This window comes from Microtus ochrogaster, chromosome 8 (genome assembly GCF_000317375.1).
Source record: "Microtus ochrogaster isolate Prairie Vole_2 chromosome 8, MicOch1.0, whole genome shotgun sequence".
NCBI lineage: Eukaryota > Metazoa > Chordata > Mammalia > Rodentia > Cricetidae > Microtus > Microtus ochrogaster.
This window is the reverse complement of record NC_022015.1, coordinates 54,500,126-54,524,190: the sequence shown is the minus strand read 5'-3', so window position 1 is coordinate 54,524,190 and position 24,065 is coordinate 54,500,126. Positions and strand designations below refer to the sequence as shown.

Genomic DNA, 24,065 nt, shown 5'->3' with positions numbered 1-24,065 from the left:
GGGGGGTGAGGGGGTAGGGGAGGGGTGAAGTTTACTGGCAATCTGAAGGAATGCAGGAGTTTTGACTGGCGATTACACACCGGTAACTCCAGGAGAGCAGCAACAGGAACAGTCACCCTGGCCTCCACCCAGAAAAGGGCAGCATTTCAGAAGTGGCAGAGCCAAGGAATGTAAGAAACATCCAATGGTAGCCTCAAATGCTTGCTGAATAAAAAGGCATTTAGGAAAACAGAAACTCCACCACGGGGATTGGGTATGGGTCTATTGAAAACTGAAATCACTTGGACACTTCCACCCTTGACTGTAGAAGTCACTGGTTCACATTTATGGAGAGGTAATGAGAAGAGGTGTCTGAAACAAGTAAGAACAGTAACTACTGGTTACCTGCTTACCTTTGGTACTTATTCTCATTGGCATAGACTTTAGGAGACCAGAAATTCTGTTGAGAAGTCTGAGTTTTGCTTTTCCAGCTTTGAACAGTGCTGACTCTTCTCTGTGGGAGCCAACCACAGTTCCTTTGTTTAACACAATGTGGTGCTCACCACTTGTCCTGATTATTTTCCAGCACTTTAATATTTAAGATGGGAAGGTTACTGAAAATTAACTTTTTTTTTCCTTTTTATTGGCTTTTTAAGATAGGGTTTCTCTTTGTGTAGCTTTGGAGCCTGTCCTGGAACTTGCTCTGTAGATTAGGCTGTCCTTGAATTCACAGAGGTCCGCCTGCCTCTGCCTCCTGAATGCTGGGATTAAAGGCGTGCGCCACCAGCGCCTGGCCAAAAATTCATTTTTTAAAGCCTTAAAAGTCCACCCAAAGTTCTTACTATAAAAGTATATTTAAGGCTCCATAAATGCCTTAATTAATTGGTAATTGATTGGGGGGCACTGATCAAACACACACAGTCCAGTTCTCTACTTACAATCTTCCTCTCACCTACCTCCACACTCTCCCGTTCGCCCAAGTCCTTACTAAGAGCAGATAACCACAAAGCTGGTAAATGGGGGCCCTGCACTTCCCGTTGCAGATGGAGATCTTACCAGCCACAGGCTCCACGTCAGTGCTCTCTCTTTCAAGGGTGGAGACATTGAAGAAGCTTGCTAAGCTAATGGGAGCCCAGGCAAAGGGCATCCGGTATTTCCCTAGACGTTGGCAGAATGATTCAGCTTGAAGTTTTAGTTTTTCAACCTTTTCTTTACTCTGGAGGAAGATGGGAAAAGACAGATAAAACAAACAAACGTCAGCACCAAGTCAACCGCCTCAGGGACAACAACAACAACAACAACAACAACAACAACACTGACAGGGTGAGCAGGGTGGGAGGGGTGGACGCGGCTACAGCAAGGCAACAAACGTCAGCACCAAGTCAACTGCCTCAGGGACAACATCAACAACAACAACACTGACTGGGTGAGCGGGGTGGGAGGGGTGGACGCGGCTACAGTGAGACAACAGGAAAGCAACAGCTTAGACTCAAGTCCAGCTGCTAAGGAAGCAAAGGCTACCGAAGGAAGAGATTTTTAAAAGGACATGAATCCGTTAGCAGACGACATCTTCTGCTATGAAGACATGCCCTAGGCTTGTTACACTAGCAACATGCAAACACTTCATTTACCCAGATAAACTTGTATTCGCCTGAAACTTGGGAAAGAAATGCTAGTATGTCATCTACCAAAGCCCAAGAGAATCTATTTCATAAAAGCTGCCATGTAATTCTAAAAAGATCCTTACCTATTCCTGACAATGCCATTGTTGTTGACAGTTCTTCCAAAGAGTTCTTCCTAAATTTGTACTCACAGATTTTAAAATGCAAATATCTGTCTTTATTTAGTTCAATCAATTGTATTTGAAGGTAACAAGATAAATTCTAAAAGGGCCACATTTTAAAAACCATCGCGGGAACTTGGGCAAATTGGTACTGGGAAAAGTCTTATTCATGGCTTTGTGACCTATCATGTGCCAATTAATTTATGATGAGCAGAAGCTGCAGCTGGTCCCCAACTGCTAATCTGCATAAGACAATACCCTGTGCTGTTGAGGAAAGCCAGAACTCTTACCCTCTTCGGCTTGTGGGGCTTTGGCAATGCTCCCAATCTGTGTGTAGCCAGAGCCTCGGAACCAAGGCAACAGGTGTAGCTTGGTGTGAGCCAGAGTTCACACTGGCATGTGCATCGTTAGTGTGTTCGGTCATGTATTTTTTTTTCAATTATTGTCAGGTCAGTAACTGGTTTCTCTTTCCTCTCTCGTGCAAATATAATTTTCTCATGTTTCAGATGGGAAATGTTATAGTCTAACACTATTAACTATTCTGTAAAACACTTTGGAAATTTGTTTATCCTCAGATGTCACCAGTACTTGTATGATTGTACCTTTCCACCATCGCTTTCTTTAATGACCATGTAGGGTTCTGCGCAGTCTGCAATCTCCCCCTGCTGAAGGACCTTTTCAATCTAGGAACAAAAATAATATTAAAACAAAACGAGTGAGCTACAGTCATTTAATGGGATCCCTGCAACCATAAAATCATGTTTAATGATAATATTTGATGTTCACTATATATACTCTTCAATATTAATATACAAAAATATTCAGTGGAGTTGGAGGTTGCTGGTACACATTTTTAATCTCAGTACTCAGAAGGCAGAGGCAGGCAGATCTCTGAGTTTGAGACCAGCCTCGTCTACAGAGCAAGTTTCAGGACAGCAAGGGCTACACAGACAAACCCTGTCTCAAAAAAAAAAGACCCCACAATAAGTATGTACGTGTGTGTGCGTGTGCGTGTGTGTGTGTGTGTGGAGACAACCACATAATTTCAGTGGAGAATAAAGAACAAGACATATTAAAAAGATGATAACAGCAAATGATAACATGATGGTAAATTTTTATATGATGGGATTATGTGTATTTTTTATCTCCTTCCTATCGCTGATTAGAAGTTTCTATTTTAAACAATAAACACATGTATATCTACAATAAAAATGCAATAAAAGTTATTTTATAAAACAAAACCCAGGAGACACATGTAGGAAGTGAAAAGCTCATTTTCTTTATTATTGCTTACAAAGTAAAAATGAGATATGCTCTCTGTAAAAGTCAGGCTGGGAACTAAAACCTTCCACAAAATGAATAAATGAACAGAATAAATCATCTGTAATTGTGCCCTTGTATTTCCTGTTGAGGCTGCTTCTCTGGATTTAACAGACAGAAGGAAACGTGTTGAGATGGGTGTCTTCTCATTCTCCTAATGAGTGCTAGCCCTACCAAGCATCTGCTTCTATTTTCCTTCAAGTTAAGGTGTTGACAATCAATTGTCATAAATATGGGCACCGTGTTTAGGGGGAAGAAAGGGAGAAATTTCTGATGTTCTAATTCTTTATTCAGGGAAAATGTAAGTGACCTTAGGTGCTAAGATCTAGCCCATTAGCCTGTGTCATTAGTTGAGACTCCCAAAGAAGAAATCTGGTCAACATATGCCGTCGGTACATTCTTAATAGGTACCATTGTAAGTGAGGCAGAAACTATTCAAATCTGAATATCCGACTGACGGAGGTGTGTTCAATGGAGTTTCAGGGGAAGTGACACAAAGCTGCTCAACTTCAGTGGATAGACCCAGTAGAGAGTCTCTTTTTGCAAAAGAGTTGTCTAAAAGTCCATCCCACTGCCAGCAGCATAAGAAAGGCTGGTTCTGAGAAATGAAGCCCATTGGAAACATGGGCGAAAAGGACTTGAACCAGAAACTGACCAGTGTTCCCGATCACCACCAGCATTCATTCATTCTTCATTCAAAAAGTCTGCATTATGTTAGCTGCTGGGGAGAATAGCTGTGAACACAAGAAACATGGCTCCTCTTCTCCCAAAACTCACAAACAGGACCCCACAGAACAAATGGAAGAATTTGTTTGAAAGTCCATGAATTCAAATAATGAAAACAAGGTCTTGTCTGCTGGTAATGGAGCACACCTTTAATCCCAGCACTCAGCAGGCAGAGGCAGGTGGATCACTAGGAGTTTAAGGCCAGCTTGGTCTACAGAGCGAGTTCTAGGACAGCCAAGGCTACACAGAGAAACCCTGACTTGAAAAACCAAAGCAAACCAAACAACACCAACAAAACACAAGGTCTTTAAAGTAAATCTTGAGTAGAGATTAAGACTCTTTCAAGGTTGGCATTTGGAGCCCAGTGGCAGAGCCCTTGCTTTCCATGTACAAGACTGTGGACTCCATACCCAGCACCACAGGGAGAAAGGAAGGAGGGAACGAGGAAAGAAGGGATAAAGAGAAGAAGAAAAGGGTTCGGGTAATAATCTTTCAGTCAGGACTCTGTGGTGAGGACTGGACATGCCTTGGCTTTAACTAAAACCCTTGGAAAGGCTCCTCAAAATCTAGAACCAAGAGAGTCTAGGTCTTGCTGCATTGGGCCACAGTGACTTTACGAGAACTTTGTCTGATATGAGCACCTCATGTGTGGTCCTTCCTGGCTGATATGTAGTTGTGTGAACTAGAACATGTGAGTCTTCATGTGTCTAGGCATATTAGAAACAGCGGAGAGTTTCAAGGTAAAGAGGCTACTTTCCAATGTACGTATTAAACCAGGAGAGGTGGGTGTAATGCCTACCTTATCAATTTTAAACATTTTTTTTAAAAAGCTTGAGGTTCACACCCATCCTCACTTGTGAAACAAATCCTTTCACACAGTCAAAATCCCGAACTAAGCCTTTAAGCCTGAAACAATATCTCACCGTAATACCTGTGATTGCTGAACTTAAGATCTTGATGTTCATCTTGAGAACAAAAATAAAGTGAGAAGCCCCTTCTTCATCACATGACATCTACCTGGGCTGTCTAAATATTACAACACCATTTACTGTGTATTTGAGGGAAAGCAGCTATAATGATGGTCTTCTAAGACAACTAGGCACCAAACAAAGAATGCTTTCCAGTGTAGATCTAAATTTCTTAATATATCTAGACACCTTAGAATGTGTTTGTTACTGTCAAGTCGGTACACCTCCACATCCAAAAATCTGAGAACACATGTAGTCAGTGGTAGCAACCAACAGATTTCCACTATTAGGTAACTATTGTAGGTTAATAAAAATCAAGGACAGTTGCAAATAAAATTAGCTCTAGAACTAGTGTAGTTTTGTTGATTGCCCATTGAGAGAATTGTATATTTAACAACAGGTCTGTCATAGCTGAAATTAAGCTTTCCTGTATGTCGAATTCAGTGCCACAGTGAGAAGCATGGGGAGGGTACAACAATAGCAACAGACACTATTCTTTAAAAAAAAATTATTTTTATCATTTTTTTTCCATTCCTAGGGATGAAATCCTGGACCTGGTACCTGCTGGTTAGTGCTACCAAGTCATCTGTGATCCTTGAGGTGTACCTTCCGGTCCCAGCCATGGATTTTAAACTTTCAGAACTTTAGACAGGTTCCTTCAGGCTATAGCCATTGTTGTGAAATAATTAAAGGAAGTACCCTCCAAGCTGCCAGAATTCTCAGGAATCTATATCCACTACTATCAGATCACATGGGAATCCAAGTGAAACAGGCACAGGATACCAAGCTAAATGTTCCAATCATAAAAGTCTGATGGTTCATGAGATCAGACGCCTGGGTTTACTTGTGTTGAACTATTTACAAATTTTTGCCTTAGAAAGTAAACAAGTGTACCTACTTGGCTGGAGATGGCTAAACACCCAATGCTTGTTATCAGATTCAAACTAATCACTTTAACACGCAGGGAAGAGCTCTGGTCTATTAAAATCTTTTCTTATGGTCAGTCTCCAGTGAAGTGAAGTCTATACTGTGAAGTCTATGGATAACGGCCCACAGATCTTGACTCTCACTGGACACGTACTCTGTGATAACAGAGAGAACGAGGGCTGGGAAGTGCAAGCTGTCTGTCAGAGGCCAGACTGGGGATGCTGCCCTGTGGGACCTAGAGAAACATGAACACCATCGGGACTGTCTGACAGCTTGTGTTCCTTTCACCATGGCAACCTTCCACACCAGGATGGCTAAGGGTGATCTCCTTAGTTAGGACGATTCAGGCTTTATCTGTAGCTGCGACAATTCATTCTCTACAGCACAGATGAGGAACCGAGTCTCAGGAAGCTTGAGTCACAGAAGACCACAAAGTTTCTGACTGCACAATCAGGATCACAACCTAGGGCTGTAGGTCTTCCAACCCGGCCTCTCTGGTGTCCTAACAGAAGTTACTGGAAAGAGAAGAATTCCCGAGAAGGAAACAACCCAACCTCACAAACAACATGACAACAACACGAACATCAGAACATGCGGCGTGGATTGTGCGTAATTACCTTGACGACCAGGTAGATGTCTGAGGAGGGATAGGTGACTGAGAACACTGCAGACCTCGCCTGACTCGATGGGTCAACTGAGGGTGTGTGAGCTCGCAGGAACCCTTTGAACTGGTCAGAGTTCAGGTCACAGTGGAAATTTTCTGAGATCTGGAAATGAGCAGCAATGGGAGCAGTAAGTCAGAGCTGTTCTATTCTTGGTCTAAAGGTGCTACAAGAGTCATCTCCCCTGGCCCACAGTACAGAAAATTCCAGGAAAAAAAAACATGCATAGCTGAACTTGTTAAAAACGACACATTGTTTTGTATGACACACAACCTCAAGTGTTCTCTATTTCTTTCCCTAGGCAACCAGCACTGCCTCTAGCAGACCTTTCCTTAAAGATTCTTAGAAGCACACATCAATAAATTTCCAGATCAGTTTAAAAAACAAAAACATGGTAAATAAAGCAAATCTGGAGCTCTCAATGCTTATTTGCTTTCAAATCTGTTGTGCCTTGACACACAAGTATGGCTACCTGAGTTTGAATTCCCAGAACATCCGTAAATGCAAGGTGGGCATAGAGGCCAGGTGTAATTCCAGTATCTGAGAGGTAGAGAGTGGGGATCTCTGAAAGAAGCCAGTTAGCTAGATAAGCCCAGTCAGCAAGCGCTGGGTCCAACTGAGCGATCCTGCCTCCATGAGTAGTGTGCAACATATCAGAAAGACACATGACATCAACTTCACACCTCTACACACACATACATGTATGTGCACATACCTGAAAATACACATACACACTTACCCACATAGCACACACCCTATACACACACACTTACTTACACAGCACACACATGTCAACATTTACCCATGCAGCACACACCCCTACACACACACACACACACACACACACACACACACACACCTGATGTGCTTTATTGCTACACAGATGTGATGTTGAAAACATGAACCCAAAGAATCATGTGGGATGCATGAGATGGACTCTTGATTTTCATACCTTTTTCCTTTCTTTCACGTCATAGAGGGCAATACTGGCGAACAGTGGCTCAATTTCAATCTCAAATCTGTCAAAGAGAGAAAAAAAATCAATGAGGTTCTAGCCTGGATTAAGTTTGAATGTTCTACAAGTGCATGAATATATAAAATCATTTTAAAAAATGTGAACATGATTCCAGGAATATAGGGATAACACCACCAGTGTGAGAAAATACATACATACTAATGGAAAAATTATGTGAAGTTAATGGAAAATTCCAGATCATTTGAGGTCATGGTGGAGACTACATTCTCTTAAAAATGTTTGCTTTAAAAAAAAAAATGCTTGTTGGTGGTACAGCAAGAGAATGAGCTGAATGGAATTTTGGTCTGATCCAAAACACTGCTTCATATGCATGCTGGGGACTCACAATCCTAGACAGGTACTTCCCATTCCTTGTGTAGCTGCCATGTTTTAGAGAATAGTCTCTATGTCATAGGCAATGGACTTGCTTACATTCGTCTGCTGATATCAAATCTCTACCATTTGGGCCTGGAAAGATGGCCAAGCATTTAAAATCAGTGCTGCTCCTGTAGAGAACCCTAGTTTGATTCCCTGAACCAACAGCAGGAAATGCACAACCTCCTGTAACCCCAGTTCCAGGAGAGCTAGCACCCTCTTCTTGCCTCTGCAAGCACCTGGGCTCACATACACGTACCTCCTCCTCAACATGTACACATAGTTAAAAACTAATAAACAAATAAAAAGCTCCAAAGGTCTACTATTCAATTCCAATGAACAAGACTTTCAATGAACAAGTTAAAAAGGAAATATTGAATTGGTTTTCCTTAGACTTACAGTAGAACTTAAGATGCTGTCTGGGCCATAATGCCAATGAATGTGTGGTTGGCTCTAGCTGCTGTGGAAGGCTGTTCACTTGAGGTAGAATGAGGACAGGGGAGGGAAGGGAAGGGATTCAGCACATGGCAAATACTGAGGTGCCCTGGCCTTGTCTGATTTAGAATGAGGAGCTCTTGGGACCAGAGATTTATTGTAGGAAAAGAGCACTTGCCTACCATACACAGGCTCTAGGTTTGGTTCTGAACACACACACACACACACACACACACACCAGACACCCCACCAAAACTAGAACTAGAAGCCTCTCATATTAACCCTGACTGCTGAATCTTCCTGAAATCATAGGTTTTAGGAAAATGCCCACAAACTAATTCTGCCACATGTTATACATATATGTAAAATATAGGTGTACCTTCCAAGTCTCTCAGTTTAACAACCCATGACTTTGGGCATTGCCTACTGGCAGCACCAGTAAAATTGTTGGAGTGTTGTTACTGCCTCAGAAGCCATGCGAATTAGGGCAGATTTTCTTTCAAGGCACATGTGAGAAGCTTAGCTTACTGTCACATAGTTCTTCCTCAAACAGGCCTTTTTAGGCAGACAAAAGGGTCAGTTGGTCCATGGCATCTTTGGTGATGAGAGAATTTGGAATACTGGTACACTCATGGTCAAGGCGCCAAACAAAACTGGGATTTGTTCCCTCTGCTACCACCTGTTACTAACTTTTCTAATTCTATTTGTTTACCTGCAAAGTAAGGAAAGAACACTGCATTTCCCATTTTCATGCATGTCTTAACATCATGCTAAGGCAATGTATGTAACATATGTAGAAAACCAGGCCTAGCAGCAGTATCACATACCACAGCAAACCCCTACATCTACCAACAGAAGAAGGGAAACACATTGCATGTGTACAGAAATATTCAACTGCGCATATAAAATGCTCTGTTGTATGCATATATATGATATGTTAAATGAAATAAACCCATTTTGAAAGGACAAGTACTATTCCACTTATGGGATGTATTTATACAGTCAAATTAAGAGCTCGAAGGTAATGCACGGTTATCGGGAGATGGGAGGAGTGGGTCATGGGGATTAGTGTTGAGTCCTACTTTGGAAAGATAGAAACATCTAGAAGTAAGTGGTGGTGATGGTTGTACAAAAATGTTCTTGCACTCAACACCACTGAACTGCACATCAAAAATGTGGACTTTGTTACACGCATTTGTCACACACACTGCAAATGCCTACTCTCATTCTTTCTCCTGTTGGAAAAATTGCATTTTTTCTTTTTTCAGCTTTTTGAGATGGGAGTCTTGCTATGTAGCTCAAGCTGGTCCTAGAAACTACTGTGATCCCCCTGCCTCTGCCTCTTTAGTGCTGGAATTACAGGCATGATCTGACATGCCTGGCAGGAAATAGAACTTTAATTGAGGGTTTGCTGTACTGAGCATGTCTCCATGTCTCCTGGCAGGGCCAGTCTGTACTTAAGCATGGACTCTGTGACAGGCAAAGGGTCTGAGCACTGCCGTGTGGTAGATTGGTACTGAGTGCTAGGTTCTTGTGGACTAGGGAAGAGAAAAGTCCATTATGATGCCTTATAGTTCCAGTGTGGTGCAACTCACATATGCCAACCCCTTTCCTCTTTCCAGTGTGCAGAGACCACACTCCTGCTACAGGAAAGGGGGTTGCAGAGAAATGAAGCGACTTGGCAAAGGCCACCAAGCTAGGAACTTCAGAGGCAGGTTGCGAGGCTCTCTCTTTTAAGCAGAGGGCAACGGCTTTTTCTACCATTGTTTTTCCAGGTGTGGTCCTCAGACACCAACATCATAGACAACCGTGCAGGAGCTCTGGGTCCAGCTGTGAGACCCTACTGGAGCAGAATCCATTGGGGGAGACAGTTATGGGAGGCCTCCCAAAGTGTATTAAGACCACTCCTTGGCACGATTTAGTGTACATTAAAGTCCCAGTGCTAAAGAGAGTCCTCTGAATGGAAGTTACTTTACATATAAGAGTATTAAATTTTAAACTAGAAGATTCCCCTACCTTAAATACTGTTGTGGGATAATTTGACCGCACTCTGATGCTTCTGAGACTGCCCAATAAAGTTATACCTAATCAGGGGGTGGAGCCAGGAACGGACTGACCAGAATTGGCCATAGAGAAGCCAGAAATTTGGATAGAATGACACACAGGAAGGAAAGGGTGGGAACTGGAGTTTGGATGTCCTCTTGGTTCTGGGATAAGGGAAGAGATGCATCTCTTGTGGTGTCTCTGGCTATAAAGCAAGGTCAACTAGTTGCTACTCAGCCTCTGAGCTAGTAGGTTTTCACCCCAGCCTTTAACTTCTGAGTATTATTGATAAATAGAATGATAAAGACTAATCTTAACCTACATATCGTGGCATGACAGGGCCTTGGCCACAGGACCAGAGGGTCAGCCAGGTCACAGGTGCTGACTGAGGGGCCATAAGGTGGCAGATGATAATTAAAATATCAGTAGAGTCATGTGCAGCCACTAATTTGACAGAAAAACATCACAAAGCAGAAAAATATTTCATGGTCACTACTTTTTTCTTGCTACTCAGAATTTTCAGAATTGGCACAAGTGTAATTTTTTCTATTACACTTTATCTATTTCCCAAAATCAAAGTGGGAATGGTGACAGAGATAAAAACACCATTAGAAATGTCCTCGCTAATAAACTCCATGCTATTATAGACAGAACTCAGAGATCAACACCAATGCTAAAGAGTGTCTTCCATACTGTTGTTAGCTTTACTATTCATATTTTCACATTCAAAGTTTCTAAAATTTCTTTTTTTTTTCTCCAGTTTGTAGGTAGGACCATTTCTTTGGTTTGCCTCTTCTCTCATGGGTGCACAAATATGAAAACCATTTAAGTCACTTAAACAGGCCAAGGGCATTGGCTATAGACATCAATTCTATTTAATTTCTCCTTTAGGAGTTGGGAAAACATCATTAGAAACGACTTGACAATTCTCATTAGAGAAACTCAAGTGACTCCACATTTTTTAAAATAGTTCATATCTAGCTCAGCAGGACAAGTTCCCCAACCTGTGAGAGCAGCTGCTGCAGTTTATGTACTGGATAAGTCTGGAAGGCTTGAGGGCAGTCAGCCTTGGGGAAGTTCCTCTAGTCCCAAAGACAAACTCACTGAGTCTAAAGGTAGCCTGACTGAGTATATAGTGGGGGTGAGTGTGACAGACAGTAGTGCAGACTTCCTGAACACAAGTATATCATAGGGGTGAGTGTGGCAGACACTAGTGCAGATGAAAGGCCCTGACACTTACCCTAAGGAATTGGCTAAAGGGATAAAATGAAGCCAGCGCTGGACAATGCATGAGTTGTGAAGCAGAACCAGGGAGATAGAGCATCAGAATCATAGGGCAGGTCATCTGGTCTAATGTCCAATCACGAACTGTGAACTATGGAAACAAGCCTCACACTGACTAGTAGATGGTCCTAACCATTTGTGAAAAATGCTTGGCTTATGTACTCTTTTCAGTAGGAAACCAGGTCTTTGCTCATGCTAAGCACATGTTCTACCACTGAGGTACATCTCCTATATCCTCAAAAAATGTCTGTGATTTGAAAAAGTGGAAGAGCTAATCTCTGCAGTCTGTGGAGCCAAAGAGTGGCTTGCAGGCACTGGGGTGCATGAAGAAAGTACTGAAGTATTTTACTTATTTCATTCTTTACACTCTCTCATTTATGTGCATTTTGTAATGACAATATTTTACTATGCAATATTTTGTTCACGTGCATGCACTGTCAAGAGTTTATGGACAAGCTTGAACTTCTAGAGCACTGTTGGCTTCACTGCTATTTTTACAATTACTCATTCATTTGATTTATTTGTGGTGTTAGGAAACTGTGCAGGTTAATTTTATGTCAACTTGACACAGACTGAAAGGAGAGAATGAGGCCACCCCTCAGCAGGTCATCCTGGTTTTTGTAAGGAAGCAGACTGAGCAAACCATGGGGAGAAAGCGAGCAAGCAGTACCCCTCCACGGACTCAGCATCAGCTGCTGTCTCCAGTATTTTCCCCTGTTTGAGTTCCTTCCTTGATTTCCTTCACTGATGGACGATGGATGTGGAAGCATAAGCCAAATAAACCATTTCCTTTCCATCTTGCTTTTGTGCATGGTGCTTCATCACAGCAATAGTAACCCAATTTAAGACAGGGATCAAACTGAGGGTCTCAAATTTGCACATGCTAGGCAAATATTCCACCTAGCTACACCTCCAACCCATAGCTGTTTTCTTAATGGAAAAAAAATGAACAATTACCTTATATGTCTAACTTTCCTAGACAAATTTGTTTGCTTTCTATATCATAGAAGATTGGTTGCCAAAGGCTTGGTATAAATAGAACCAGGTCTAATCAACTCTAAGCTCTACTCTTTCCATTACCCCAGTGCTCCCTCTACTGGGAGAACCTTCTTGGCTCCAGGGCTGATAATGCAGGCGTCCTTTCATGGAAAGATCAAGGTGGCCATCAGGGCAGTAGTCTGGTACTTACTTCAGAGTCAGCACCTTGACCAGTATCCTGTTGCCCAGATGTTCCTTAGGACACTCCGGTACTGGACGTATTTCCACAGCATCCTCCTGTCATCGATCACATGGTAAAGAAATCATTAGCAACTTTCCACAGGGCTTTGCAGTTGGCGAAAAGCCAGGGGAGGAGGGGCTGCCCTCCTTGTCCCTGCTTTAGTTCTAGCGGCAGAATAACGCTCTGTCTTGGGAAGGGAGTTTGCCATTCATCCCTCACTATTCAAAGCCAGCATGTACAGCAAACATTTTCTCCTCTCAGAAAAGGAGCATTTAAGAGAAGGAGACTGGGGAGGGGGAGGGAGGGAGGGAGGGAGGGAGGGAGGGAGGAAGGAAGGAAGGAAGGAAGGAAGGGAGGAAGGAAGGAAGGAAGGAAGGAAATGCAAACACGGCTGTGGCTTAGTAACATCTATCAGACGGCATTGTAAAAACTTACAGTTCTAGTCTGCTTCTCCTTCCAAATACACAATCAAAAACAATTCTCTTCCCAGGTTGGTGGGATGATCTAAGTGGTGGACTCACCACCATTCCTCTCTCCCTCCTCACAGCCCCACCCTCCCTCCCCACCCCACAGCTCCCATTGCTGAGGTCCCAGGTGGCATCCTGCTGGTGCAACTGCTGACTCCCCTTCGGAGAAGGTGAGCTGGACTCCCAAAGAAAGAGCAAGCTGGGACTTTCGAGATTACCAGAGCAGATACATATGCAGGAAAGACCCGCTTACTAGGGAAAAACACCGCACTTATGTGTTTCTAACAGTAGCTTTGGTTTGAATTAGAACTTTTGGAATCTTCTCTGAGATAAGCTCTGGTTGAGGAAAGCTTAAACATACAGAGAAGCGGACGGACTAATAAAGCGAACAACCATTTATGCACACTTGACGTCAACAATTTCAGCTCAGGCCACCCGCTTTTATCTGTAAGCCCCTTGCCAGTTCCCCACACTTAATGCGGAATGATTTAACAGCAAAGAGTTATCCCACACATAATACAGTTTCGTCTGCAAGTATTTTAGTACACACGGGGACTTTCAAAACATCAATAATGACACTGACCTAAAAACTAACTATAATTTCTGAGTGTGACTAAATAGTTTGGATCAGTTTGTTAAATAAAGGTTCATATTCATATCTTGCTTTTGGATGATGTGTTTCCTAGGCTTCCTGTATCTGAATGTATGGAGGCTTCACATTGATCAGAAATACAAAATAAAGCCCAGTAGCAGAAGGGAGAAATGAGACGCTTTAATGGATTCCTGAGGTTTTCATCATCCTGGGATGTATTTGTGTTTTTGTGTATCTATGTGTGTATGTATGCATGTGTGTTATTATATACATGTATGTGGCTTATGTGTGTGTGTGTGTATGTGTGTGCATGAGTTCGCACATGTATGGGTGTATGTGTGTGTATACTATAGGTGTATGTGTATATGTTTATATATGTGTATGTGTTTTTATGTGTATGTGTGTAAATGTGCATATGTATGCATATGAGTCTGTGAGTGTCGGTGTATGTAAGAGAAGAGAAGGAGGGAGAGAGAAAGCATGATAGTCTTCCATTTGTTGATCCCAGCAGCCAACTGAACATTTGACTTCCTGGGATTTGGTTAAGAGAGCCAGTGAGGACCCGCTTCCTCTTTCTAAAATCTTTAGTTGGGTTCCATCACTTGTAGCCAATAGACTAAGCAGCGAACTCCGCAGTGGTGTGGGATGGAAGGAGGGCATCTTAGGGCTTAACACAGGAGATGCCTGTCACAGAAAGGGGTGGAGTCAGGAAAGGGCTAACACGCTAAAACTTGGCAGCTGACTCCTACTTTGGCCTTTTCTACAGACTATTAAAATTTCAACAAAAGGATTTGCCCTTCTACTGTTCTTTACTGGGAAATAAAAGAGGTAACATAAAATAATCTTATTAGTGTGCCTTTAAAAAAGTCAGCATTTACAATCCTTTTAGAGCAGACAGAATTCACCTCTGTTCCATAGGACTTTCTTGGCTAAGGTTCAAACGACAAGCACAAACATGATTTCTTTGAGAACAGCTTCAAAACACTAAAGGGCTGGAGTAGAGGCTCTCGAGCATTTTACACATTCCAGTTTACAAGTAGCTAGCAAGGTAATTACAGCATTCCTCTCCCCTCAACAAAAGCAGGCCACGGGACCCAAACTAAGATTAACTGTCAGCCCCCATCTGAATTCCTTCATTGTCTCGAAAACCATAAAACAAAGATCCTACGAAACAGTTTATGGGCCATTCTTTGAGTCAAGTCAGACTGGAAATCCTCCCATTCAACCCAGGGAGACTCTGGTGGTGAATGTCTGTCACATCCTGTTCCCTGCCTGTACTTTCTTCTCTCCTCTGATGTCCCCTTTAGTCTCTTTCCTTTCTCCTCTCTCTCTCTGGTGTTTGAGACAGGGTTTCTCTGTGTTAAGCCCTGGCTATCCTGAAACTTGTTCTGTAGACCAGGCTGGTCTTGAACTCACAGAGATCTGCCTACCTCTATGTCCTGAGTGCTGGTACTAAAAGCATGCACCACCACTAGCTGGCACTTCAGTCTCTTATGTTACACTTAGCATCCTCGTCATGGAGATGAACATAAGGGGAGAAAGCAAAGGCCAAATGTGATCTTTTAGTCCCTTTTATAAAAAAAATTTTTGTGGATTTTTGTTTTGTTTTTCTTTGTTTCTGTTTTTGTTTTTCGTTTTTCTAGACAGGGTTTCTTTGTGTAAAAGCTCTAGCTGTCTTGGGACTTGCTCTATAGACCAGGTTGGCCTCGAACTCAGAGAGATTCACCTGTCTCTGCCTCCCGAGTGCTGGGATTAAAGGTGTGCACCACCACCGCCCAGCCAAGACTATTTTTATTAACAACTTAATATACACTAATTTATCACTAATTGTGGTCATAATACAGTAAAATAAATCAGTAAAATACAATGCTCCAGTTTACTTGAAACTTTTTATCTTCTGATCAGTCTTTTTCTCCTATCTGTATACCCACGAGTCTTGGCTACTTCCTGTCTATGAAACACTTTTTATATGCCCCATATAAGAAAGAAAGATACTGTGAATGTGTATGTGTGTGTGTGTGTGTGTGTGTACTTGCCCATGTGGGTCATAGGTCATCATTAAGTGTCTTCCTCGCTACCTTATGTTTGAGTGAAAGTTTCCCACTGAACCTGGAGCCCCCAGGACCCCTCTATCTGTGCTCTCAGAGCTGGAGTTGCAGACACATGCCACAGTGTGCCGTGTTTATGCAGGCACTTTACCCAATGAGCAGTCTCCCTGGTCCTGAGGTACTCACTGATTTATTTAATGGCAAGCGATCCTTTTTCAAATTATCAGATTGCTCTCTAATTTTTCCACTTATTTATATTTTGTGTGTGCTGGGGTGCAGGAGGGTGTTGGAGGTCAGAGAACAGCCTTTTGGAGTTGGTTCTCTCACTTCAGTGTGTGGGTTCCGGGGACCAAACTCTGGTCATCTGTCTTGGTGACGCGCACCATTGCCCACTGCTCCGTATTTCTGGTCCCAAGATATTTGCTTTTAATCTGCTTCAGAGCATTTGAGGCTCCACACAAAACTGCAACTAAGATAAGAAACCAAGGTGGCTGGAAAACAAAGATAAGATGAGAGGAGCAACTCTGGCTGGTGGGAATCAGAGCTGTGGGGGACCTAAATGTAAGCTGCCATGCTGGCTGGTGGGAATCAGAGCAGTGGGGGACCTAAATGTAAGCTGCCATGCTGGCTGGTGGGAATCAGAGCCGTGGGGGACCTAAATGTAAGCTGCCATGCTGGCTGGTGGGAATCAGAGATGCAACTCCAGGTGAGGAATTCTAAGGGCTTGAGGAACACTTCCCCCTCTCATCCTCCTAAGGGTGGATGACGTGCTGGTCACTGTCCTGTACGACACCGCCACAGTGGACTTGATGCTCATCTCCTTCCTGTCGCTTTGTGCTGTCCCCTCAGAGACCAGAGGGAAGTGAATGGGTCCCAGCACAGGGAGAGGTTAGGCTTTCTGATATTTTCTTGGTCTGGGGACCAAATTTCAAAGACATACATCCACAGACAGGCACATTATCTTTTATGCAAAATTTCCTCAAGTCTTATTAATTTTTAATGTTTGGGCGTGCAGGTTGTATGTGTACACCTGGGCGTGTGTGGGCCACAAAGGGCGTGTGGAGGTCAGAGGACAACTCTGTGGAGTAAGTTCTCTCCCACCACCTTTAAGTGAATCCTGGGGATCAAACTCGGGTCTCCAGGCTTGCAAGGCAAGCACTTTGTCCACTGAGCCATCTCGCCAGCCCACAGGTCTTGGTTCTTGCAACTGAACCTTCTGTAAAATGTGAGCAGCAGAGATAGGGCAGCTAGCTGTCTGTTGTGGCAAGACCTGGACGTGTGTAGGGGACCTGACAAGCAAAGATGAAGGCTGAAAACATCATACGAAACAAGAAGCCGAAACACAGAACACATCCAACGATGGCCACCTCTCATGTCATCTAAAGTGCTCCAGCAAGTGACTTCAGGCAATGTCTAAGTTGCTCCGGGCCAACTTCAGTAAATAAAGAGATGGGAAAACAGGATTCTAAAGCTTCATGCGCTGGGAACATGGCTGTGATTATCTCTGTCCAGAGTATGTTCAAAGCAGGCATTCCCATGTGCTCAATGGGGCCACTGTGGGGGGAAAATCTTAACACCAAGCTTTAAGTAATACGTGTTTCTGATGAATTAGTTGTGAAACACATCCTCAGGTAACTGGATGGTTGGCTCTGAGTTAGGCTCTGTATATAGACCCTTGAAATGTTTAGAGGGTTAAAGTGCTATGGATATTCTAGTTATTGTTATAAGAATCCCATCAGTATGATGATCAGTAAGTGGTTCTGCTGACACAAGTGTGCCCACGTGAAAAACAGAGTCACACAGTAAGCATCCTGCCAGTCACACACTGCTCCACAGTGGCAGAGGGCAGAGAAGCACACCGATTTTCTATTTTCCCCTACGGGAACCTGCACCCACCTCGTCCACAGAAGGATACAGGGCAAAGAGCTCAGCCTGTCGGTTGGTCTTGCGGGCCTCCTCTTTCTCCTTCTCAAAGTCATCAGCACTCAGCTGCAGCAGGTTTTCCAGTCGCTCATCAGGCTGAAGGCTGCGGAGGTCGAAGTCACAAGTAGTGAGGGGGCCCTTCCCAGACACATCACACAGCACGTTTAAGCGGCGGGGTCCTGTCTGTTAGAGAAAACAATTGACCTTCATGAGGGTCTGGGGGCACAAATGAGAACTAGGCTCAGGGACAATTCATGACTGCTATAGCTGGGGACTATAGATCTCAGCTCTCAAGGAGTTTTGTTGTTGGTGGTGGTGGTTTGGTTTGGTTTGAACAAACTCAGGACTTGACACAACTGGTCCTGGCTTCCTGGTGGGACTATCCTGAAGTGAGAGTCTCCTTCCCTGGAAGCAAACATTATTCATCAGTTGGATAAGCCAGTCCTGGGCAAGGATTTGAAATGGCACTGTGTTTCTAGTAGCTACTGGCTGAAGCTGGGCCTCTTAGGAACCATGCTCACATCTCGGCCTGGAGCCAGGCAGAGTTGTGACAAGGGGTGGCATAAAGAGCCTAGACTGTGAACAGAGGTACCTTTATCTAATCAACTTCAGAGCCTGGGTTTTGAGGCGAGAAAATAAAATAAACTCTAAGGAGCCTTAAAAAAATGCATATATATTCTGAAGCTAAGCGTCAAGCTTACAAGTACAGATATATGGGATTGGGGTACACTTAGCCACTACAGCAGAGCCTGTCTGAGGCTGGGTGCCTCCCACAAGTAACTACAGGACTTCAGTAATGGTTAGAGGAGCAAACACCAACCAAGAAAACTGCCTTGGCTATTCAAGCAACAGCTTACAGCTTCAGATGAATGGGAACTCATTAGTCTTTGTTTGCTTTCTGACCTATAACGTGAGCCCGAGGGACTAGCACACCATCATTTAAAATAACATGTTTGGATCATTGCTAGTTCTTCTACATTTCTGCTGTATATAGCATAAAATACATCTCAGTCATCTTCTGGTAGAGTTAAGCCCACTCATACTGTAGTACAACTGTCCTCATTGTCCATCTTCATGATTCTTTTCGTCTTGCAAAACTGAAACTCTACACCCACTAAACAGTAACTCCCCAGACCTCCGCTGTCGCTAGGCAACCACATTTGATGCTCCACTCTTCCACAGTGGATAGCTGGATTGCTTCCATCTTTTGGCTACTTGGCGCAATGCTTCTGTGGACATGGGTGTACACAGCATGGAATCATGAAGTAACCATTTTATGAAAATAATGGCAACAGCAATAATAGTAGCCAGCATTTATCGGGTAGTGGCACTGTTGGCATTAGTGGTATTAAGTGAAGCTGGCCTCATTCAAAAATCTTTACACATTCTGACTCACTCCTCAAGTAGCCTCATGACACTTAGTGCCATCCTTGGTTTCCAGGGAAGGTTTCCAGAAAGGTTAATGACAGAGCCTGGGGACAGGGAGGTGGTGTGAAGGGATCAATAAGAAAGGTTAGGCAATCTGACAGGGACCGCTTTGAACCACCCTGGCTCTCACAGGGAGGGGTCCACCGTAGGTCCCTCCCCCAACTACAGGCCCTTCACCTTTTCCATTTTAATAACTGTGCTTTGGGGTTTCTGTCTGAATACTGATTTCTGAAGACACAAACCAACTTGAGGAAAACAGCCACTGACTCAAACAGTAGAGTTCCTCCTACTTGAATGTTCTACGAGTCTTACATTTATTCTAGTTTTTTTTTTTAAATTGACAGCATGCCTTGGGCAGAGCCAGCCCGTCACCTGGCAACCATGTTTGTTGATAGGAAATACCTGAGTGGCCGGTTCACTGCACTCCAAAGTTTCTGACTCAAACGTCTGTTTCTGAAGCGTCTTGTGAAAATCTCTCCGTGATCCGGTCTTTTTAAAGCTGCAAAAATCTGAACTTCCTTGGTTTCTTTCATTGTTGATATGATTTGATTTGGAGGGAGATGAGGAGCAGCAGAGAGGGAGAAAGAGACATAGCATTAGATTAAAAACAAAGCACTGACATGGATGGGGTGGACCGAGTCGCAGAGCGTTCAACAGAGGACAATTGTAGTGCCTCCGTCTATGCACCCGGCCTCACACAAGGCTCTGCTGTAGGGACACACAGTCTTGCCTCCTGGCTGGCCCATTACGAAAGGCAGGAATGGCCTGGGGAAAATGCCACTGTAGAGGTGTGGTCTTTTCAGCTGCGGGGCACTTGGCTCTGAGCTGAAGCTAAACCGTGACCATAGCATAAGAAGCTGAGATAAATCTAGCAATGTGTAGAAGCAGCACAGAGAGACTGCAGATAGAAACAGAGGAAGCCATTTCACCTCTACATCAATGTTCTTAATAGTGAGTAAGAAAAGTACGGCTAAGGGAAAAACACACAAAGATGATGTATGGACCGACATTCACAGTCTCGCTCTTGGAACTTCACCACAGCTCTCAAAGGGTTGGGAATGGAGGTCAGCGTCGGCGGCAGAGTGCGTGCCTAGCAAGCGTGAGGCCAAGATTCACAGGTGTGTGTTCCTGTTCTTTCTCCCCCCCTCCTTCCTCCCTCTCTGCTACTCCTCCTCCTCCTCTCTCTCTCTGTCTCTCTCTCTTTCACACATTCACACACACACACACACACACACACACACACACCCCACACTATGGAAGGGGTCTAAATTAGAATGGTCAGGGCTATCACTGGAGAATTGAGACCATGATGGGAAAGAAGAGAACTCTTAAGTTGTCACTTCATAACTATAGAAGTTAATGTGTATATTCCCCATTTTTTGATGACTGAGAGGCTTCTTGGAAAACACGCGACAAAGAGTATACACATACTTGGTGTGCTTTCTGCATTTATTGTCCCAACTGCACAGGTTGGTAAAGGGACATGTAATGAGGTGGGAATGTATTAGGCAGGCCATGTGATTTACAGGTAAAGGCAGAGCTGTAGGAGGCCAGCAACGATTCAAACACAGTTCATAACTCTCCAAGAGGGAGGGGCGCTGGAGGAGACGCGTGACGCACACGGCAGGCACCAAGGGCATGTCAGTTCATTGTGTTAAGTGAGGAAGCAGGAGACGCCCCAGTGCCTTTGGGAGGGAGGTCAGGGCATCTCTAGATTTTACTGTGCTCCGAAGACAATTTGTTTTGAGAAAAAAAAAGAGAGAGAGAAACAAACAGCCCAGAAGCTCTCTGCAAGATCGGCCTGGCAATTATTCCAAGCCTGCCTTACTGTGACTGGCCAGCTTCAGTGTGCCCTTGCAATGTATGTGTCCAGCCCGATCTACAGTAATAAGGCAGGGTGAAAAGGAGCCTGAATTAGGAACTAAAAAAAGGAAATAGCGAGAAAAGTGTCTATGATAGTTTCTGATTTGGAGTTCCAAAACAGCTGAAAACAAACAAAAATTAAATAATATATAATTTTAATATATATCAGGTTGTCCAAAAACATCAATGGTGAAAGTATCTCTGGAGATGTTTTAAACGGTTTCTTGGATATAATAACTATTTGGAATATTTCAGAGAATTCTTTTGGTTCTAGTTGCTCAGAAGTTGCAAAAGAAGAGTGGATTATAACTGAGCAACATTTATTTATAAAATTTACTTTCTTTAACAGATTTCTTTGGGAGGAGACCTGGTGTGGGATTTCTTAACTCTGCCAACTTCTTGGAAGTTATTCTTAACCATATAACTCTAGGGGCCACATGGAGGAGGATAGCAGGCCTTCTTGGTACATAAAAGAAAAAAAGCGGCAAGATGGTTCCACGGGTGCTGCTTGCCACCGAGGCTTACGGCTTGAGGAGGAGCAACTCCTGCAGGTCCTCTTCTCATCTCCGTGTACAGTTATGGCCTGCACACAAACACCCACACTCACAAATAAATAGCAATAAATAGCAAGTAAATAAATATTGCCGAGGGGGATCTAGTTCAGGCCTCACCCACTCGGCCACACTGTGGGTGGTCTAATTCCCTGGGAAGGGGGAACAATCTAATGGAAGTAGTGGCAAAGACTGGCAAGTAAGAACTGTTTTGTAATTAGATCCCAAATGAGAAGGCACGAGAGCTGTGGTTATTAGCTCTGTAAAGCCCTATGAGGAGCAGGGAAACAAGACTAAATAATAACACCAGCCCCTCAGAAGCAGTGCTAAAGCCACAGTGGTGCCTGCAATTACTTCTTTTAGGACTGTCCCCTCCAAAGGGAACTGATTCGGAAGCTCCTTTTCAAGGAACACTTGAGCCATTGGGGGGCCGGGGGGGGGGAAAGGCAGCCAACCTAAAGGCCTGGGGTGCAGCCACCTTAATAACCAGGACTACGTTAGCTTGCCCCTTCCCCCAACTCATAAATTACACCTATTTCTAAGATTGCTAACTTACAAACATGCAAACACACACATATGTGCAAGCACACACTAGCACACAGCACAACACCCAAGCACAGGCATGTGCCTGCCTTCATCAACATTTTCAGGGCACGTCTCTCTGCCTATTTCTTCACAGGGTGAGGAACAGACATGGGTAAATCGCAGGGATCTTTCCTGAACTGAATTTGTGATTTGATGATAAAAACTCTACTTCCTTACATACTATAGGAAATAAAATCCAATTTGCTCTTTTAAAGGCCCTTTTGGGGGACACAGAATGTATGTCTTTTTTCTGTTTTACGCAAATAGATGCACCCACTCCTTCCATTCTGTTAGACTGTCTTGTGGAGTTCCTTACGAGGACCTTGAAGGCATTGACAAACCAGTGAGTTAGAGGTTGATGTTAAAGTTCATTTCGTAACATCGACACTTTAGCCTGATAGTAAAGTCAGCCTTTGTGACTATTGCCACCGAAAGCAGTAAGACTAGTGTGTCCAGGCTGGAGTAAACTTTTCTCCCCTTCCTCATACACTTTGGCACCCACTTCCCCATCTCAGACAGTCACAGCGCTCCCCTAGGAAGCAGGGCTAAATGCTGGCTGGGGAGAAGCACGGCTGGCAAGCTTGAGAGGTGACTCATTCCAGAAGGGCCAGCATCGAAGAAGCCACCACTGGGTAGGTCCTAAGACAGCTGGCTCAGTGCCTCTGGCTACAGGCATCCCAGCCTACTCACTCCACCCTGGCAACTGACTTAAACCAAGCCAAGATCCCAGTGAACCTGTGTGCAGACTGGAGAAAGATGGGAAAGTAGGCAGACTGGGAGGAGTCCGCACGAAATGAGAACGGCCTGCAGCTTCCCCGGAGAACCACAGGCTTTGTCTTAAACACCCTTCTCACACACTCAGGAACACCCGCAGACAAAGGACTTCATGAAACTATTCGTTTTAGAGGCCAATGTGCAGCAGGCCGAATCTGGCTCTTGGTGGGGAGGGCCTGAGTTCAGATGCTGGATCCTTATGAACCAGTCAAGAGAGACAGATCTGGGCACAAGGCCTCGTGTCTCTGAGCCACAGTTTCCTCAGGTGTAGAAAAGAGGATAATGAAGCTCATTTTAAGGGTCAATTGTGGAGATCAGAAAATAATTGTGTCCTTGTTTCTCTCCCCTCCTCCCTTCTCCTGTTTCTCACTCTCCCCTTCCTTTCTTCTTCCTATACAATTAGCTGTTAAAACCTTAAGGTTTATTGGTACAAGGTAGCCATCCATGTCTCAGAGTGAAAAAAAGTCCAGAATTGGAACCTGAATCCAGGATAAGGTAAGGGATGCATTTATCATGAGAGTGCTGTCTGCACGGAGTGGTGAATCATAGCCCAAATGGTGCGAGGAAGAGAGATCAGAACACAGGCAGTCTGGCACATGATCATCACCGAACTTGAGTCTCGGTGATCTATTTATAAATAAATAATAATTATATTTTATATAATATATTACAACATATATAATAAATATAAATATTTATTTATAAATAAAGAAGCATTTATTAAAGAAGGGACACCTGACATGACTTGGGTTTGGTGACAAGGCTCCATCCCATGGTGAATCATCCTGGTACTGGGTCAGCACAAGATAAAGAGGCTCGCCCAGGCAGGAATGGCATGCCTGGAGTCAGAACCAGAATAGGAGGAGGACAGATACTGGGGTAGAGGAGAGTGTGGGCAATGGTTCCACATAGGAAAATCAAACAACTAGAAACATGAAAGACACGGGAGCTACAATTTGCCAGAGAAAGGAGAGAAGAAACCAAAAGAAGACTAGAGCAGACACCATGAAGTTGGATGTACAGGCCAACAAGAAGTCATGGTTTTCATTCTGTTCAGTGAAAGGACTGGAGGAGCCAGGCCTCAGCAAAAACGAGCAT

At 43.8% G+C, this 24,065-nt stretch overlaps 1 protein-coding gene across 1 annotated transcript in view; it reads right to left on the bottom strand.

Annotated features, from left to right (window-relative positions):
• Positions 1–24,065, bottom strand: part of Dock8 (dedicator of cytokinesis 8) — a 198,337-nt gene that overhangs the window by 104,215 nt on the left and 70,057 nt on the right. The window contains exons 5-11 of the mRNA XM_005352086.3: positions 19,597–19,720; positions 17,740–17,949; positions 12,707–12,792; positions 7,318–7,384; positions 6,321–6,470; positions 2,365–2,445; positions 1,036–1,195 (exon numbers count right to left, since the gene is read on the bottom strand). Of these exons, the coding sequence (XP_005352143.2) occupies positions 1,036–1,195; positions 2,365–2,445; positions 6,321–6,470; positions 7,318–7,384; positions 12,707–12,792; positions 17,740–17,949; positions 19,597–19,720 (878 nt within the window). The remainder of the gene's footprint in view (positions 1–1,035; positions 1,196–2,364; positions 2,446–6,320; positions 6,471–7,317; positions 7,385–12,706; positions 12,793–17,739; positions 17,950–19,596; positions 19,721–24,065) is intronic.